The 20499-nt window shown below is 42.3% G+C and overlaps 1 protein-coding gene across 5 annotated transcripts in view; it reads left to right on the top strand.

The window, feature by feature from the left end:
* Nucleotides 1-20499, top strand: part of stambpl1 (STAM binding protein-like 1) — a 63570-nt gene that overhangs the window by 35932 nt on the left and 7139 nt on the right. For all 5 annotated transcript variants that reach the window (XM_072557823.1, XM_072557825.1, XM_072557822.1 and 2 more), the window contains exons 7-10: nucleotides 2898-3022; nucleotides 6382-6519; nucleotides 9869-9981; nucleotides 19612-19711. In XM_072557823.1, coding sequence (XP_072413924.1) covers nucleotides 2898-3022; nucleotides 6382-6519; nucleotides 9869-9981; nucleotides 19612-19711 — 476 coding nt within the window. The remainder of the gene's footprint in view (nucleotides 1-2897; nucleotides 3023-6381; nucleotides 6520-9868; nucleotides 9982-19611; nucleotides 19712-20499) is intronic.

Here is a 20499-nt window from a genome sequence, read left to right as displayed (position 1 = left end):
TCTCACTCCACATATTTAAGTACATAAACTAGACTGACGCTTCCGTCAATATTTTTGCATGCGATTAAAAACTAAGGGTCCCAAATGCCCCATCAACTAGATATTGTAGACTCCATACCACTGTTTCAAAGGAAAGCAGGAAACCTCTCCCTCATGTGACATTTATCCCTCAATCAACATGGCTAATGGAGAGCATCTCTTCAAAGTGGCAGATAATTTAAAGCTTACAGTAAAAGTGGAGAGAGAAGAAATGGTCAGGAAGCTAATAGACAATGAAACTTTACTAAGCTGAAATCTGCAAGTTATTTGGTCCAGATGATCTGCATCCTAGATTTCCAAAAGAAGCAAGGATAGAAAAAGCAGAGCAAAAGTTATATTATTCAGTTCTCTGTGGGTACTATCTGTGTGTAGTACAGGAGTACTATCACAGGACTGGAGGATTGTTAATGTATTCTTCAAGAAATGGAAGAAAAATGCACCACAACCCTGCAGAACAATCAGTGTAAGACTTAGTATCACAGAAGATTTTGGAAACCATTGTCAGTCAGAAAATAAATTTTGATTTGGAAAGGCATGGGTTAATGAATGAGAGCCAGCGTTGATTTGTTCAAGGGAAAGTGACTTTGACTAATTGGATATTCCGCACAGTTGCAATCTCAACACAGACTGTGTGCTTTCATTCTGATGATTCTCCCATCATGGAGGATGGTGGGGAATGGACAAACCAGCACCCCCCCCCGCCCCCCGTTTACACAGCAATTTGCTGGTAGTTTCAGAACCTGACCAGTCCACCATGACAGACAGCCATTTGACAGCTGCTGACATAGGTTGACAAATGTGTAGCATGTCAGATGGGTACAGGGATAGGTTGCCTACTAAGTAAGGTGCCAAGTGTGTAGGATGCTGTGGGTAGAGAGTAACATGCCAGGGGCTAGAATCCCAAGTTAGGAGGGGATACGGTGCACAGGATGCTGTGGGTAAAGTGCCAAGAGGATAGGAGGAAGGGTACAATGAGGTAAGTATTGGATGAGTAAGGTGCAAGGTAGGATGTGAAGCAGTGTTTGAGTGGTTGGTGTGGTGGGAGATATTGGGTCCAGGTGAGATACGGAAGCTTAGCCATCAGGTCCTGGGAGGGTGTCAGGATCAATAGTTAGAGAGAGAGAAAGTCAGGTTGTGGGAGGAGGGGCTGGGGACTGTGGGAGGTCAGTTCCGGAGCATGGGAGAGGGACAGTCATCTCAGGAGTTTAAGAGGGAGATGGCTGAGTGGCCTGAAGCAGGGCAAATGGGAGGAGGTGTTATTACCAGAGTGGAAGAAGGTGGTGTTGATGTGTCCGTGCAAGGGGTGAACTGGGGCAGATCTGGAGCAGGGGAAAGGTTTGGGGCTCTGGCCTGGAGCAGGGGAAGGGGTTTGGGGCTCTGGCCTGGAGCAGGGGAAGGGGTTTGGGGCTCTGGCCTGGAGCAGGGGAAGGGGTTTGAGGCTCTGGCCTGGAGTAGGGGAAGGGGTTTGAGGCTCTGGACTGGAGCAGGGGAAGGAGTTTGAGGCTCTGGCCTGGAGCAGGGGAAACAGTGCAGTAGGTCTGGGATTTGGGAAGGGGTTGTGGGTTTGGAGGTGTTTGGGGAACAGATCTTAAGCCGGAGGGCTTGTCTGATCCTGTGGAGGGAGAGGTTATTGTCAGGTCGGGATGAGGTATGTGTAGTTGGTCTGGAGAAGGTGTAGTTGGCAGTGTGTGAGTTGGCAGTTGAATAGTTACTCATGAGTTTGACTATGTATTTTATAGTGCGGTATGGTTAACACTTCACCTGACGAAGGGGCCACACTCCGAAAGTTTGTGATTTCAAATAACCCTGTTGGACTAGAACCTATTGTTGTGTAACTTCTGACATTGTACTTTAAAATGCCTTTATTAACAATCTTGCAGTCCCTATGCAGTTCCTTTCGAGTGTGGTATGATAGGGATTTTGATGAGTCCTCGTGAATAACTCCCCTCTACTCTGGGGTTACCACTGTCAGGCCAGTAGATCACTGGTTAGGCCTCAGTGGAGTAGGGTAGACCATTCTGGAGAACACAACTCAGGGAAGATGTAAAGCCTCAGAATAAAGCATGAACAGGTTTTACTGGAAAGAAGTTAAATGGAATGGCCAAAAACAGTTCTTCATGATAATGAGACATTTTGATAGAACAGATGGGGGACATATTCTCCTCAGCAAGTTGGTCCATGACAAGATGTGATAAATTTGAAGTCATTGGCAACAAAACTGAGGGCTTGGGAGGGATCATTTTTCCTCCACTGAGAGTTGCTGAGACTTTCGATATTTTAATTGAAGAGGTGGTGGAAGCTGATTCTGAAAATATTTGTAAAAGGAAGTTGAGGAAAAGGAATTTCCAGCAAGGTGGACAGAATGTGAGGTTATGGGACTAACTGTGACGATTCTTTCGAACATCAGCACAAGGCATGGCAGGCCTAATGGCCTCCTCCTAAGTTGCAAACTTCTATGATTCTACGATCTCATTGTGGGAGTTTGCAGTGTGAAAGTTACAACATTAGTGTGCTGACTGTAGCACTGCCCATTGTATTATGGGGGAGGAATTCATCTGAGCATGTTCTTCAAATAAGTTTTGAATTCTAATATCAGTGATGAAGACAGACTTGAGAAGCTGGATTATTCTCCTCAAAGCAGAGATATATGGGAATGATACACTCCGACAGCAGGTTATTACCAGCTTTGACAAGAGAAACCATCACCATGTAAAATTCAACAACATCACGGTTGACTATAAACTGACTCAAATAAAATTAATTTCCTGCTATTGCTGCAAATTAAACTTCCATGATCTCTCTGTATCATTGGTAGTGATCAGGCACATAAGTAATGTTTACTTAATAATGTTTTACAGGGCAGAGTGTCGATGGCCTTCAACATATTGTCCTTCCGAAAAACCTTTGCCAAAGATTTTTGATGCAGGCCGAGACCAATACAGCACGAGGAATAGAAACCTGTGGAATTCTTAGCGGAAAGCTGGTAAGCCTCTGAGGAAAAGAATAATTTTCAGGTTCCCTTCCTTTTACCTGCTCTGAAATTAGTTTTCATTATCAGCTATAGGTCTTGCAGTGACGCTCTTGTTCAGTCTAGGTTTTATTTTGTTTCACTGTATAATGAACGAAAATGGGCTGTTAATTTTTATCAGCAGTCAAGTCCCCTGCTTTCTGCTCATGTTGTCCCATTTACCACATGACTTCCATTGTACTCGTCAAAATGGGTGATGTATTTCATGACAAAACAAGTATAAACGAAGGTCTTCAAAGCTTCGAGCTATGTTTTGATAACCCTGACCCTGTCTAATGTTTATATCTTTTATCTTGCATACAAATGTAATACCTGCATGTTGCCAGTGCTTCCTACACGTCGATAGATGGAGGAAACCCCAGCTTCAACCTATTGTGGGAATGTGTGTAAAAGATAGTTTTGATGAGGAGTCACTGGACTCGAAACATTAACTCTGCTTTCTTCCCATTGTTTTGGACCAGGCCAGACCCCCTTCAAAACATTTCAAGAAAGTAACACAATCCCAAACTTTGCTGGTTGTTTTAAGCAAGAGTAACGTGGATATTCCAAGCATGTAGTTTTAAACAAAACAGAATTTATTTACAAGATTACCAAATGAAACACAAACAAAAGAGAACAGAATACAGAATAACTTAATCTTCCTGAAAACCCAACAGACTATACCAACTTAAGGATGCTGTTCCAAATACTTGCAACAATCCCCATAAACACCCCTTGACACAAAAGGTAAAATCAAACACAGGGTCTTACAGGAGAGAGGGCAAAGAGAGAAGGATCAGCCTGGACCTGCGTTTTTCGGGTCCAGCAGCTTTTTCAACACTACTGCTAAAAACCAAACTATGGAAAAGCTGAGCTGGGAGAACTGGCTACTCCCCTTTTATTGCACAAGTGATTTTTTTTTTAAATTGAAAAGCCTTTTGTCTGAGGCAGTATCTGATGTTATAGTCAAATTACCCTGAAAACCCTCCAAACTTAGATTTTTTTGGAGTGTGTGTCATTTATGACATCTCTGAACAAACAGCTAAGGACAACATAACATCGTGAAAGGAACAGCTTCATCACACCACAGATGCTTCTAGACCTCTTGAGTTTCTACAGCAATTTCTGTTTTTGTTTCAGATCTCCATCAGCTGCAGTTTCTTGTTTTCTTATAATATTTATGTTGTTCTGCCCCATTTTTAATGTCAGTCGTGTTGTGAATCTTATTTCTAAAGGTTCACTTCAGAAACTTGAACACACGTTCTCAGCTGGTGCTTCACAGTACTGAGGGAGTGCAGCACTGTTAGAAAATGCCATCTTTTGAATAATGTCATAAAGCAAGATCTTAATTGGTTGGTCAGATGAACATAAAAGATACCTGATGCTTCTCAAAGAAGTGACGATCAAAATATAGGTCTGACCCTTCAGGGAGGGAGTGCTCTGCTGATAGAGTCATAGAGATGTACGGCATAGAAACAGACTCTTCAGTCCAACTCATCCATGCCGACCAGATATTCCAACATAATGTTGTCCTATTTGCCAGCAATTGGCCCATATCCCTCTACACCCTTCCTATTCAAGTACACATCCAGATGCCTTTTAAATGTTGCAATTGTACCACTTCATCTGGCAGCTCATTCCATACATGCACCACCCACTGTGTGAAAACATTGCCCCTTAGGTCCTTTTTATATCTTTCCCCTCTCGCCCTAAACCTATCCCCCCTTGTTATGGACTCCCCCACCACAGGGAAAAGACCTTGTCTATTTATCCAATACATGCCCTTCATGATTTGATAAACCTCTATAAGGTTACCCCTCAGCCTCCGACGCTCCAGGGTAAACAGCCCCAGCCAATTCAACCTCTCCCTGTAGCTCAAATCCTCCAACCCTGGCAACATCCTTGGAATTCTTTTCCGAACCGTTTCAAGTTTCACGACATCCTTCTGACAGCAATATAGGTGCTGTTTTCCAAATGAGATGTTAAATCAAGGTTCTATCTGTTAAACCTATTGGATGTGAAATATTGCAGAGCACTGTTTTACAGAAGAGCTGGGCAAATTGTCCTGGCCAATATTTATCCCTCTGTTAACATCACAGAGAAATATATATACTGATCATTATCACATTACTATTTGGAGAGAGTTGGCTCTGCTCAAATTGGCTTTTGTGTCTCAACACAAAAGTAACTACTGCTCAAAAGACTTAATTGACTACAGAGTGGATTAAGCCATCTTAAGGGGGTGGGAGGTTGGATATTGTGCAAATATGCTGCTTTTTAACACCAAAAGCAGATTGTCTTTTTTAAAATTTAATTGCTGTTTGTGGGATCTTGCTGCACATCAGTCAGCTGCCTCATTTCTTACGTTATGCCAGTGACTACACTTGAAAGGTATTATGTTTCCCATAAAGCAATTAGGGTGTCTCCGGGTTGTGAATGATACAATATCAATGTAATTCTCTTTTGATTAACTAGCAACAAATATTATTTAGTATAAACAAAAAGTAATGGAAGAATTTGAATTCAAGGGCGATGTGCCTGTCTGGATGGTAATATTGAAACTGCTAAACTGGCTTCTTTAGCTTAACAATGAACTCATTGAAAAGTCTCTGATTCTGCTTTATGGAGGAGAGCTGCATTAGAAATTAAAATCCAAGAAACAGGTCAGAAATGTTAGTCAGTGAACCTAATTGAGATCTGCGGAACTGATACGAGTGTAACAGTCAAATTTTTTTTTTCTTCCTAATGCGTCACCTTACTTTCTTCAGTTTGTGTTCTGGGAATCTTTCAGCATATTCATGACAGAAATATTGTCATCTTCAAATCTTTTGTCAGCAACATGTATCTTAATTCCATTATCTAAAATAGTTTAATCATGGGATTGAGATGGGGTGGGGGATTTTATCTTTTTGAACGCTGTTCTAATTACCTTCCTGTTGTCTCCAGGTTAAGTGTCCTTAGTAATGGAAATGATGAACTAATTATAGAAATGGTTGACTTAAGAGTCTGTAAATGATGATCCTTAATTGTAAATTTACTGCTTTGCCCACATGCCTTTTGTATCAATATTCATTGATAGTTATCAGGTTTTAGTATAAGATAGTTGCCTCAAATTTGTTGTCCCTTTAACAGACTCAGTGCTTTAACACACTGGTTCTGGTTACATCCATGAAGAAAGATAACCCTCACTTTATATCAAAGTCAAAGCAATGGACAATGGTAACTTCTGAAGTGCAACAGTTTGCTTTCTGCCTGATTTGTTATGACTGTGAACTATCTTGGAGAAAGCCTTATAGTACTAATGCTTGTGATTCTCTGTCATTCTCTTTTTATAGACACACGATAAGTTCATAATTACACATGTGATAATACCCAAACAGTCCGGGGGACCAGATTATTGTGACACAGAGAATGAAGAAGAACTATTTACTATTCAGGACCAGCATGGCCTCATCACTCTGGGCTGGATCCATGTAAGTTAGTGAAATGAATATTCTGATGATGTGAAGAAGGTGCCATATTTTTCAATGAATTGAAGCACTGTAGGATATGTTTAACCTGTTTGTCTAAAACAAGTGTACTGGCAAATTTCTGCTGTGATAACACTGAAAGGAATTTTTAAAAAATGATTCATTCTGTCCAAATGCAGCAAGACCTTTTTGGTTAGGTTAGATTACTTACAGAGTGGAAACAGGCCCTTCGGTCCAATAAGTCCACACCGACCCTCCGAAGCAAGGCCCACTCAGACCCATTCCCCTACGTTTACCTCTGCCCCTAACACTACGGCCAATTTAGCATGGCCAATTCACCTAACCTGCACATTTTTGGACTGTGGGAGGAAACTGGAGCACCCGGAGGAAACCCACGCAGACACGGGGAGAATGTGCAAACTCCACACAGTCATTTACCTGAGGTGGGAATTGAACTCGGGTCTCTGGTGCTGTGAGGCAGCAGTGCTAACCACTGTGCTCCGTGATCTGGGCAGTATCCAGGCTTGGTTTGAAATGTGGTGAGTAACGTTTGCATCACAGAAATCCCAAATCATCTTCATCAAGAGAGAACTTAATCATTGCCCCTTGGCATTCAATGATATTAACATTACTGAATCCTTCATTATCAACATCCTTGGGATTACCATTGACCAGAAACTGAACTCGAATAATCACATAAATACAGTGGCTACAAGTCTATGCCAGAGGTTAGGAATACTATGCTGAGTAACTCACCTCCTGACTCCCCAAAACCTGTCCAGCATCTCCAAGGCACAAGTCAGGAGTGTGTTGGAATACTCCCCACTTGCCTAGATGAGTACAGCTCCAACTTCAAACAAGAAGCTTGGTACCATCCAGCAACAAGCAGCCCGCTTGATTGGCACCACATCCACAAACATCCACTCCCTCCACCACTGGTACTCAGCAGTAGTGTGTGTTATCTCCAAGAAGCACTGCAGAAATTCATCAAGATTCCTAAAAACAGCAAACCCACAACCACTTCCATTTAGAAGGACAAGGCAGCAGATACATGGGAAAGTTCAGCTGAAAGTTCCCCTCATTATCCTGACTTGAAGATATGTTAATATTCCTATCAATATGTCGCTGGGTCAAATTCCTGGCATTCCCTCCCTAATGGCATGTGGGTTGACCTACAGCATGTGGACTACAGCATATATAATTCATCACTTTCAAATAAATATCCAGCACTTTTTTGAAAGCTTCTGTGGAATCCGCCTTCACCCAGCAGCACGTTTCAAATCCTAACAACTCTCGGAGTAAAGAAGTTTCTTCTTGTGACACTCCAAGCTGTCTAATAATCTTTAAATTGTGACCCCTAGTTACTGACATACCAACTTGTATTCAAAACAGAATATCTGCCTTTATCCTGTCAAAATCGTTCATAATTTTGAGTACCTCAGTAAGATCCCCTCTTAATCTTCTCTGCTCCATGGAAAATAATCCCAATCTCTCTAACCTTTCTTTGTATTTAAAATCCCTCATTCCTGTTTTCATTCCAGTAAATCTCCTTTGCACTCTCTTCAGGGCTTTTAACATCCTTTTTTAAATATGGTGCCCAAACTGAATACAGTATTCCAAATGTGGTCTGGCCAATGGTTTGTAGAGGTGTAGTATCACTTCCTTGCTTTTATATTCTATGCCCCTATTTATAAATCTAAGAATTCTATAACCCTTCTCAACTGTTTCAACTTCAATTCTGAAAAAGGGTCACTGGATCTAAAACAGTAACTCTGCTTTCTGTCCACAGATGCTGCCAGACCTGCTGCATTTTTCCAGCAATTCTGTTTTTGCTTCTGATTTCCAGCATCCACAGTTCTTTGGGGTTTTTTCGTTAACTGTTTCAACTGGCCACCTTCAGAGAATTATGATCTCAAAGTCCAAGGTTCTTCAGCTCCTGTACTCCCCTCAGAGTTGCAACATTGAGCCTGCATTGTCTCTCCACATTTCATATGCCAAAATGCATTGCCTCACATTTTTCTGCATTGAAATTCATGTTCCTACTTCTCAGTGTCTCTCTAAAGTCGGTGAGCATCAGCCTCACAGTTCACTATATTCTCTAGCTTAGTATCATCTGCAAATTTGGAGATTTTGCCCTCAAAACCCATTTCCAAATCATTTATATCAGTCAGAAATAACAAGTGTTCCAACACTTCAAGGTACACCAGGATTATGCCAGGGCAAGTGCTATCATCTTTGATTTTAAATTCATTCATGGGATGCCAGTATTGCTGGCTAGGCCAGCATTTAGTTCCCATCCCTAATTGCCCAGAGGGCAGTTAAGATTCACCCACATTGCTGTGGGTCTGGAGTCAAAATGTAGGCCAGGCCAGGTAAGGATAGACAGGCAGGAGGTTGGAAGAACCCAGCAAGCCAGGCAGCGTCAGGAGGTGCAGAAGTTGACGTTTCGGATGTAACCCTTCTTCAGGTCCTGAAGAAAGGTTACACCTGAAACGTCAACTTCACCATCTCCTGATGCTGTCTGCCTTGCAGTGTTCTTCCAGCCTCCTGCCTATATATTTTGAATTCCAGCATCTGCAGGTTGTTTTGTCTCAGACCATGTAAGGATGGCAGTTTCCTTCCCTAAAAGACATTAGTGAACTTATATGGGTTTTTCCTGAGAATCAACAATGGGTTCATGGTCATCATTAGATTCTTAGTTCGGGATTTCATCTTAGGGAGATATTTGAATTCTCAACTTATTTCCACTGTAGCAAAAGATATAAGCGAAGGTTTTGAAATTGAGTATTTGGGAAGTTGGTGGTGGACAGGGGTTTGAGTAGGCGAAACTCTGCCACAGGAAGACTGTGTTGGATTATGTAAGAGGAGAATTGATAGATCATTGAAACGAAAGAAGGTGTGGGCAGATGGAAAGATTGGCAAAAGAAAAGAAAGAGCTGGCTAGTTTTCTCCCTTAAAGCTGACAGAATTTTCCAGATGATGGGACTTGTGTCCAAAAGCCTTTGTGATTCATGCTGAAAGCTTACTAGACAGTGTGTTTCTGGATTAATCCTTTGACAGAATTAAGGAAAACTTATGTTGGAAGAATCTCTGTACATAATCTTGGCTTTCTTCTATAAAGCATCTCATGACTTCTGTCAGGGAACAAGTATATCTCCTGGTGCACCAACCAAATGTACTGATTCTTGTTGAAAGAGATAGTCACAGGAAGCATTGTCCTTTATTCCTGATCAAGATTTATAACTGATTGCTTCGGAGGAAAATAATCAATAATTGTGCATTTGTATTAATTTGTCTCACAAAAGGTTTGCGTCAAAGGAGGATTTTTTTTAAAAAAGGCATCTCTTTACAGACTCATCCAACACAGACTGCATTTCTGTCAAGCGTGGATCTTCACACTCACTGCTCTTACCAGCTGATGCTGCCAGAGTCTATTGCAATTGTGTGCGCTCCTAAACACAACGAGTAAGTTGGTTTTGTTTTTCAAAAAGCAAGCAAATTTAAATTGTTGTGTTCCTACTACGTGTAAGGCCAATGAACGTGTTGATCAACCTGGTCCTACTTGGTTAATCAGAATCTAATAGTTTCTGAATTTATAATTTGGGAACATATTGGAGTGATTTGGAAAGGCTTGAATTAACAGAGGGTCTGATCTGCTACAATCCCCTGGGTGCTTGTGTGTAAGAAGCATGTATTACAAATTTGTATTGTGCTACCCTGTGCCGACTGTGACTTTTGCTTCTGAGCCAAATATTGTTGTATAAGTCACACACTTATATGAGTGATATGAGTGGAACTTGCAACACAACGGGTGGCATGGTGGCTCGGTGGTTAGCACTGTTACCTTACAGTGTGAGGGACCCGGGCTCGTATTCCACCTGGGGCAGCTGTCTGTGTGGAGTTTGCACATTCTCCCCATGTCTGCGTGAGATCCCCGCTCCGCCCCACCCCCCCCCCACAGTTCAAAGATGTGCAGGTCAGGTGAATTGGCCGTGCTAAATTGCCCATAGAGTTAGTGTCAGGGGCAAATATAGGGTGGGGGTCTGGATGGGTTACTCTTCAGAAGGTCGGTGTGGACTTGTAGGGCCAAAGGGCCTGTTTCCATATTGTAGGGAATCTAATCTAACCTCTACTTTGACACTCCAAAGCAGTGCTAAAGGGACTCTTCTCAGTTGGGGATGATTGGATGATGTGAAATCAAGGTCCTGCCGTAACTCTTAGCTAGATGTAAAGCATCCAAGCCTTTATTTAGACAAAGGACAGGGGGGTTTGGCTCACTGTCCTCGGCATTATTTATCCTTCAACTAAAATCACTAAAACAGATCACTGCACTCGATCACATTCCCACTTATGGGATCTTGCTGTGTGCCAATGGTTGCAGCATTTCTTACATTACAGTACAGTTTCAGAGGGGCTTTGCGGGATGTGTTGAGATATTGGAAGGCACCATATAAACACAGTGACTCTCAATCATGACTTTCTAATAGAATTGTAAAGTTGTGTGCAGGTTTGAAATTTCTGAGCTGCACTGTTAGCAACCAAAGATCCAATCAGCAAGAAGGATTTGTGAAATGACCCTTAAATTGTATATCTTGGTTTCCTGTAGCGACTTGTTTTCAGTCTTTCGGCCAAGTGTACAGATAGGGAACTGCGAACGTGTTTTCACAGGAGGTTAATCAGATCTCCAGCGAACTCAGTGTAATTCAAGGTCATGGTTCCCATTGAAATAATAACAGCTTCATCCATTTCCTGTCAGTGCTATCCTCTGCATGGTCTGGAAATATGAGGTCAGAAAGGTTTCTTTAAAATGATACTTCTTGAGTATACAATATAGAAGCAGACCATTAAGCTTATCCAGTCTTTATGCTCCACTTGAGACTCATAGAATCAATGAATGATTTCAGTATAGATTGAGGCCATTCAGTCATTCAATTCAGTTTGTGATTGCTCTTTGAAGGAACATTTAACTGAATGCCACTGCTTTGCTTTTATGGGTAATCCTGCAAACAGTTTTTTCTTTTCAGGTAATGATTAAATTCCCTTTGGAAAGTCTTCAGTGGACCCTGCCTCCTCCATACCCTCAGGCAAAGCCCCGCCCCCGCTATGTGACAAGTTTTCCTCCCTTGGTTCTTTTACTGATGACCTCAGATTTTTGGTTCTCTATCTATCCATGAGTGGGAAGATTTACTCTCTATTCATTCCGTCATGATCCAAGTTCTGTCTCTTTTTCTGCTGGGCGGATCTCCAAGAGCTTCTGGCTCCAATGCTGCCTGACCTGCTGTGTTTCTCCTGCTCCTTTTATTGACTGACTTGCAGCATCAGCAGTTCCTTACTGTTTTCAAACTTCCAAGATCTATGTGTGGCAGCGACCTCCGTGGGTCTCTGAGTAGCTGTGTGACAAAGCTGCTTAGAGGGACACTTCTACCAAATCTCCCACTCAACCTTCTCTATTCCAAGGAAAACAGTACTAACTGCTGCAGCGTTTCTATGTGAATGAAGTTTCTCATCCCTGGAATCATTCTGATGATTTCTGTGCCCATTCTAATTCCTTCATGTCCTTCCGAAAGGCAAGTCCAACTTTCTTTCAGTCTGAAGAACATCCATGAACAACCACTTTTCTCTTCACAGATACTGCTGGACCTGCTGAGTTTCTCCAGCAATTTCTATTATTGTTTGTTTCATGAACCACTACTCTCTGTTCCCTGTCTCTCAGCCAGTTTTGTATTCATGTTGCCACTGTTCCTTTTATTCCATGAGATCTGTCATTTGTCACATAATTGTTCTGCAGCACTTTATTAAATGCCTTTTCTTGAGAAGTCTAAGTATGCCAGGTCAGTAGCGTTACCCTCATCGACCTGCTCTGTTACCCAATCAAAAAACTCGAGCAAGTTAGCTAAAGATGACGATTTGACATTTAATAAACCAATATTTTATGGTATTAATTTTGTCCTGGAATACAGTTTCTAAAAGTTCTTTTCCACCACAGAGGTTAAAATGTAGTTGCTGGGCGTATCATCTAAGTGGGTAATATTTGCAATTCTCCAGCCTCCAGGCAGTACCGCTTAGTCAATATCTCACTCCCATTCCTCCACATCAAACTCTTATCAACGAAGACCTCTCTTCTCTTCTCCTTTTGATGCTCCATCTTTGTCCTAAATGCATCTTTTTACCACTTGCTCCTTTTGGTGGCGACTTCCCAATATTTGCCACTCTCAGGCAAAAAACTTCTTCTGAATCTCCTATTGTTTTTATTGCTGACTGTGTTTTATATTGATGGTCTGTATTTTAGCTCTTTCTCACAAATAGAAACTCTGGACAGAATTTTCCCAGACTCTTAACAAAAACATGTGCAATGACACAACAATTGGAAACTACTGTAAGAATGAATATTAAATTTTTGGCATCCAGATAAAAAAGATGTCCGATTTTCCGGAGAAGGTTTTAGCAGCAAGCTGGGTCTCTATTCTGAGAGGCCTACTTGCATCCCTAACATCTCATTATCACCTTAACAAGCCTCTTTTCTATGCAGGCTGCTATTTTGAGAGAAGCTAGATGGCGCCAATTCCTAACTGCATGCTTTCACCTTGGCTAGCATTGCTCAACATGGCAGGGCATTTGTCATGGGCAGTCTGTACCTGCACCCTCCGTCAATGGAAATTGGGAATGATAAAGTACCAGCCTTGCTGCCAAGATACATCTTGGGTCAACTTATAATACAGTTCAGCACTTCACCACCGCAAATTGTAGCTCACTGACGACTTACATTGCTCCTACTAGATTGTTATGTCCACAGGTCACTGATCAGATGCATCAGAATAAAGTGTATCTCAGGATTCCTAGCTTGCTTTTGTAGCTCTCACTAACTTTGTGTTCACTTGAACACTCACAGCATTTCTGTCTTGCCATATCTTGCCTTTTTGCACATTGTCATGTCATTCAGAACTTATAGGCAATCTGTGGTTCTGTCTGCATTGACTTTTAACACAGACAGACAGACAGCCGGGCAGATTTGCCAGCAATGATCAGTCAAGGGGGTGGACATCTTGCTGTTTGGCACCATGCTATGCCAGTCTTATACCTGTGCCATGTGCCAGCAGCTTATGAGGCAAACACACTCTGCATGTTCAACAACCAAATGAATGTCTCAAAGTCTAAGGTGCTAAGTTGTCTTTAGCCCTGTTAAAAGGGACAATGATCAGTCAGGAGATCCCAGCAAATTCTGTCAAGGACGCCGTCTGATCTCAGTCCTGGGGTACGCCCGTGGTCAGTCAGCTGCTTGGTGTGATCATGATCTAAGGATCCATTTTATTAATGTCTTGGGAGGAGCCACGGTCAGGTCTGCAGGTCGAGCCCAACCAAAATGTGGATGAGCAGTAAATCAGTCGGGGAACTGCATAGAAATCATTCAGGTATCTGGTTGGTCAGTAATGGAGACCGTTGTTCCAAGTCAGTCAGGGGAAAGGGCCACAGTAGGTTTTGGGGAGAGGGGAATCTGTGCACTAAACGTCAAGGGGATTTATCAAGGGCCACTCTTGGGGAAGTCAAGTTGGTATGCAGAGATGAGGATTACTGTGAAGGGAAGCTACTTAACGCGTAAGGTGGGCTTTGAGGTTGATTAGGAACTGTAATGCAGAAAGGGAGATGAAAGTTGGTGGGGCACCAAGAATAACAAACAAAGCTGTAATCCTGTCGAGTCGCTTGCTCTGCTGCTTTCTATCCCCATCCAATTTGGGAATATGGAATGGAAATGAGAAATGGCTGCCATCACACCCAGAATGCACTGAGTAGAGTCATGGAGTCGTACAGAATGGAAACAGACCCTTTGGTCCAAGTAGTTCACGCCAACCATGTTCCCAAACTAAATTAGTCCCACTTGCCTGTGTTTGACCCATATCCCTCCAAACCTTTCCAATTCATGTACAGGGTGACCCCCGTATCTGTGGAATTATTTTTCCGCGGTTTCAGTTACCCGTGGTTTACTGTGACCCAAACATATTGTAGGGAATGTTGCAGAACCAGGGACCAGGAGGCTGCCTGGAAGGTAGGTTTCCCATTTAAATGAATGGGTTCGCTCCTTTCCGTGTTTTCAGGCTCCCATGGTAGTTCTTGGAATGTATCCCCTGTAGGTATGGGGGCCAACTGTACTTATCCAAATGCCTTTTAAAAATTGGAACTGTAGCTGCATCCAACACTTCCTCAGAAGGTTCATTCCACACACTAATCACTCAATGGAAAGAACGATGCCCCTCAGGGATTCTGGGTAATCCAAGATGGACGACGGGAAACAAATTGTGGCTGTAAGAGCTACTCCTTTTTTTTGAGGTATTTTAGGGTGTTGGAGGTGATTTCCTTGAATTCCAAGAGCAGCAATTATTGTTTTATAAGCTGTTGCATTATTTTGGAGCTTTGGGGGAAGAAAGATCAAAACAATGACACTCTTAAAAAGGTGCAAGACAGACAAAGGCAACGACCACATGGTTGGAAAAAGAAACCTATACTGCTGTCTGTCACAGTAGTGAATCTGCACAGTTACTGCCTTTGCTGTTTGAGTTCAAGTATCTCTGGACATCGGAGTGCGCCTAGGAAAAGATAACAAGGAACGAAATTCACAGCTGACCTTGGAAGAACCTGTATAGGAGAGTTCACAGCGCAGGAACAGATAAGTGCATAGTATTTGAGTGTAACCTTGCCATAAATCTACTATAGAGAGTAGAGTGGGTTATTTCTTGAGGTCTGTCTCTTGATTAATTTTAAAAATATGAAAAATAAGTATTAAGTTAGCCTGTAGTAGTGTTTCTTTAGAGCAATAAGATGGTGTAATTTTCTGGCTCTGTAGTTTGTGAAGGAGCAATGATGGCCTTGAGAAGAGTGCTGTGCTCTTCCTAGCGGATGTCGGATTGGTGAAAGTTTCCATGTTACTGATGAGCATGTCTTTGGTTGTGAATCCTATCATATGGCATGGATTGATTGGAGTGGCAGTTAGAGGCAATAAGGAATTTGCAGGAGCAAGGGGGTGTGATGGATGGCGACTATTACTAGGGAGAAAAGCCCCTGATACAGTCAGTTAGATACGTTAACTCCAGGAAAGGTAGGAGAGGGAGGCAGATGTTGCAGGAGTTTCCTGTGGCTAACCCCATCTCAGACAAGTATACTGTTTTGGAAAATGTAGGGGTTGATGGACTCTCAGGGGAATGTAGCATGAACAGCCAAGTTTCTGGCATCAAGGCCGGCTCTAATGTAATGAGGGATACTTCGGGTTCCAAGCGATCGATTGTGACAAGAGACTTTCAAGTCAGAGGCACAGACAGATGTTTCTGCAGCAGGCAGTGAAAAATAAGAATGGTATGTTGCCTCCCTAATGCCGGGATCAGGGATATCTCAGAAGGTGCAGAATGTTCTCAAATGGAAGAGGGACCAGCAGGAAGTCATTCTACACATTGGAACCAACGACATTGGAAGGGAAAGGATAACATTCTGAAGGGGGAATATAGAAAGTCAGGCAGTAATTTAAAAAGGAGGTCCTCAAAGGTAGTAATATCTGGATTACTCCCAGTGCTACGAGCTAGTGAGGGAAGGCAGGTGAACTCAGGACATGGTTAGGAACATGGGAGTGGGATATCATAGTAGTTACAGAGACATGGCTCAGGGCTGGGCAGGACTGGAAGCTTAATGTTCCAGGATACAAATGCTACAGGAAGGATAGAAACGGGGTGGGGGGGGGAAGTCAAGAGAGGAAGCAGAGTGGTATTTTTGATATGGGATAGCATAACGCCTATACTTAGGGAGGATCTTCCTGGAAATACATCCAGGGAAGTTATTTGGGTGGAACTGAGAAATAGGAAAGAGATGATCACCTTTTTGGGATTGTATTATAGACCCTCCAATAGTCAGTAGGAAATTGAGAAACAAATTTATAAAGAGATCTCAGTTATCTGTAAGAATAAGAGAGTGATAATGGTCAGGGAATTTACTTTCCAAACATAGACTGGGATTACCATAGTGTTAAGGGTTTAGATGGAGAGGAATTTGTTAGGTGTGTACGAGAAAACTTTCTGATTCAGTATGTGGATGTACCTACTAGGGAAGGTACAAAACTTGACCTACTCTTGGGAAGTAAGGCAGGGCAGGTGACTGAGATATCGGTGGGGGCGCACTTTGGGGCCAGTGGCCATAATTCTATGAGTTTCAAAATAGTGATGGAAAAAGATAGAGCGGATCTCAAGGTTGAAGTTCTAAATTGGAGAAAGGCCAATTTTGACGGTATTAGGCAAGAACAAGGTTGATTGGGGGCAAATGTTCACAGGTAAAGGGACAATTGGAGAATGGGAAGCCTTCAAAAATGAGATGACAAGAGTCCAGAGTAAGTATATTCCTGTCAGGGTGAAAGGAAAGGCTGGTAGGTGTTGGGAATGCTGGATGACTCGAGAAATTGAGGGTTTGGTTAAGAAAAAGACGGAAGCATATGTCAGGTATAGACAGGATAGATCGAGTGAATCCTTAGAAGAGTATAAAGGCAGTAGGAGTATACTTAAAAGGGAAATCAGGAGAGCAAAAAGGGGACATGAGATAGCTTTGGTAAATACGGTTAAGCAGAATCCAAAGAGATTTTATAAATATATTAAGGACAAAAGGGTAACAAGGGAGAGAATAGGGCCCTTCCAAGATCAGCAATGCAGCCTATGTATGGAACCACAGGAGATTGGGGGGGGGGCGGGGAAGATACAAAACGAGTATTTTGCATCAGTGTTTACTGTGGAGAAGGGCATAGAAGATATAGAATGTGGGGAAGTAGATGGTGACATATTACAGAAGAGATGATGCTGGATGTCTTAAAATGCATAAAGGTGGATAAATCCCCAGGACCTGATCAGGTGTACCCTGGAACTCTCTGTGGTATGCTGGGGAAGTGATTGCTGGGCCTCTTGCTGAGATATATGTATCATCGATAGTCACAGGTGAGGTGCTGGAAGACTGGAGGTTGGCTAACGTGGTGCCACTATTTAAGAAAGGTGGTAAGGACAAGCCAGGAAACTATAGACAGGTGAGCCTGATGTTGGTGGTGGGCAAGTTGTTGGAGGGAATCCTGAGGGACAGGATGTACATGTATTTGGAAAGACAAGGACTGATTAGGGTTAGTTAACATAGCTTTGTGTGTCGGAAATCAGGTCTCATGAATTGATTGAGTTTTTTGAAGAAACAATTAAGAGAATTGATGAAGGCAGAGTGGGGGATGTGATCTATATGGATTTCAGTAAGGTGTTCGACAAGTTTCCTCATGGGATACTGGTGAGCAAGGTTAGATCTCATGGAATACAGGGAGAACTAGCCATGTGGATACAGAACTGGCTCAAAGGTAGAAGACAGAGGGTGGTGGTGGAGGGTTGTTTTTCAGACTGGAGGCTTGTGACCAGTGGAGTGCCACAAGGATCGGTGCTGGGTCCACTACTTTTCATCATTTTGTATAAATGATTTGTTTGTGAGCATAGGCGGTATAGTTAAAGTTTGCAGCTGACACCAAAATTGGAGGTGTAGTGGACAGCAAAGTGGGTTACCTCAAAGTACGACAGGATCTTGATCAGATGGGCTAAGGGGCTGAGGAGTGGCAGATGAAGTTTAAATTAGATAAATGTGAGGTGCTGCATTTTGGAAAAGCAAATCAGAGCAGATGTAGACAATTAATGGTAAGGTCCTGGGGAGTGTTGCTGAACAAAGAGACAGAAAGAGATTGCAGGTTCCTAGCTCCTTGAAAGTGGAGTCGCAGGTAGATAGGATAATGAAGAAGGCATTTGATATGCTTTCCTTTATTGGTCAAAGTATTGAGTATTGGAGTTGGGAGGCCATGTTGCGGTTGTACAGGACATTGGTTAGGCCACTGTTGGAATATTGTGTGCAATTCTGGTCTCCTTCCTATCGGACGGATGCTGTAAAACTTGAAAGGATTCCAGAAAGATTTACATGGATGTTGCCAGGGTTGGAGGATTTGAGCTACAGGGAGAGGCCGAACAGGGTGGGGCTGTTTTCCCTGGAGCTTCGGAGGCTGAGGGGTGACCTTATAGAGGTTTATAAAATCATGAGGGGCATGGATATGATAAATAGACAAAGTCTTTTCCCTGGGGTCAGGGAGTCCATAACTAGAGGACATAGGTTTAGGGTGAGAGGGGAAAGAAATAAAAGGGACATAAGAGGCAACTTTTTCACAAATAGGGTGGTACGGGTATGAAATGAGCTGCCAGAGGAAGTGATGGAGGCTAGTACAATTGCAACATTTAAAAGGCATCTGGATGGGTATATGAATAGGGAGGGTTTGGAAGGATATGGGTCAAGTGCTGGCACATGGGACTAGATTTATTAAGGATATCTGGTCGGCATGGACGAGTTGGACCAAAGAGTCTGTTTCTGTGCTGTACATCTCTGTGACTTTGTCTTTTTTTCTTCTCTCACCTTAAAAGTATGTTTCCTAGTTTTGAACTCCCCGACCCTGGGGAAAAGACCCTTGCTATTCACCTTTTCTGTGTCCCTGATGATTTTATAAACCTCAATAAGGTCATCCCTCATCCTCCTACATGTGCAGTGAAAAAGGTCCCAGCCTCTCCAGTCAATTTTTAGAACTGAAACCCTCCATTCCCAGCAACATCCTGATAAACCATTTCTAAACCCTCTTCAGTTTAGTCGCATCCTTCCTACAACACGCCACCCAGAACTGCATGCAGTACTTCAAAAGAGGCCTTACCAATGTTCTGTACAATCTCAACACGACATCCCAACTCCTCTACTCAAAAGTCTGAGAAGTGAAGGCAAACGTGCTAAACGTGTTGTGATGTGACAGCCCTTCACGGCAATTGCTTTATCAAAAAGACACACGCTGATTCAGCAGCAGTGAATACAATTACAAATATTACCTTGTACACATCCAATAATCCTGCTGCTGGATTTATAGATATCTCTAAGTTTTAAATTTCACTTTTGAAACTTGGATAAATTTGACACACAGTTGGTTTTTGTTCTGCATTGGTAGTGTGAAATACATTGCGTATGGTTTATTTGACTTTGTGTATAATCAGTAAAAACTAATGGTCAACTTCTGATATTTTTCAGAACTGGAGCCTTCCGCCTGACTCCTGCAGGGATACACGAAGTGTCCTCCTGCCGAAAGAAAGGCTTTCACCCACATTCAAAGGAGCCACCTCTGTATCAAGTATGTACGCTCTTTTATCGGACACAACTACCAATTTGACAATTTCTGTTAGGCTTCTGAATTTATGCTATTTTTTAAATTTCGTTTTAAGAATTCATGTAATAAAACGTAGGCTGAAGTTTAATTTTAGGAGAATTCTGCTCAAAATAAATATTGCATGTACCTTTCAATCTGGCACAATGCAAAATGAATATTGCCTACCCTGACGCCCCAGGTTCTCTCATGACATGAGCTGCTTTCAACACAGCTAGCTCCTACTCTGCATTATCGCCGATTTAGCTTCTCTTCTTTCCTGACTTCCAATCAACAATTCCTTTCTCTGCTCGCCCTATATTTTCTCTCTGCTCACTCCTCTTCCAAAACCCCATCGTCAGCACAACTGCCACCTTTTCCTAGCCACTTCCAGTTCTGAAGAAGGGTGACAGGACTTGAAACGTTAACTCTTATGTTTTTCTCTCCACAGATAATACAAGACCGGCTGAGTTTCTCCAGCAATTTGTTTTTGTGAAATGATCAAAATTGTATAGTGCAACTTGAAGTTCACTTAAACAAAAAATATAGGGTCAAGGTCTGATAATGCCATTTACTGATTAGGGTCCACTTGCTGAATCCCTATGATTCTGTTTTTAAAAAAAGTGAACTTCAATTTTAAATATATGCTCATTTTATCAGTGTTCTCGGCTCCTGTTCTGAAGCCAGTGAGTCTTGAATAAGATTCAGCTCCAAAGTGCATCTTGCTTTCCATCAACATCAACCAAGTGACTATAATTCCTGAATAAATATAACAG

The sequence above is a fragment of the Chiloscyllium punctatum genome, chromosome 38 (genome assembly GCF_047496795.1).
Source record: "Chiloscyllium punctatum isolate Juve2018m chromosome 38, sChiPun1.3, whole genome shotgun sequence".
In the NCBI taxonomy this organism is placed as follows: domain Eukaryota; kingdom Metazoa; phylum Chordata; class Chondrichthyes; order Orectolobiformes; family Hemiscylliidae; genus Chiloscyllium; species Chiloscyllium punctatum.
This window is presented reverse-complemented; position numbering and strand designations above follow the sequence as displayed.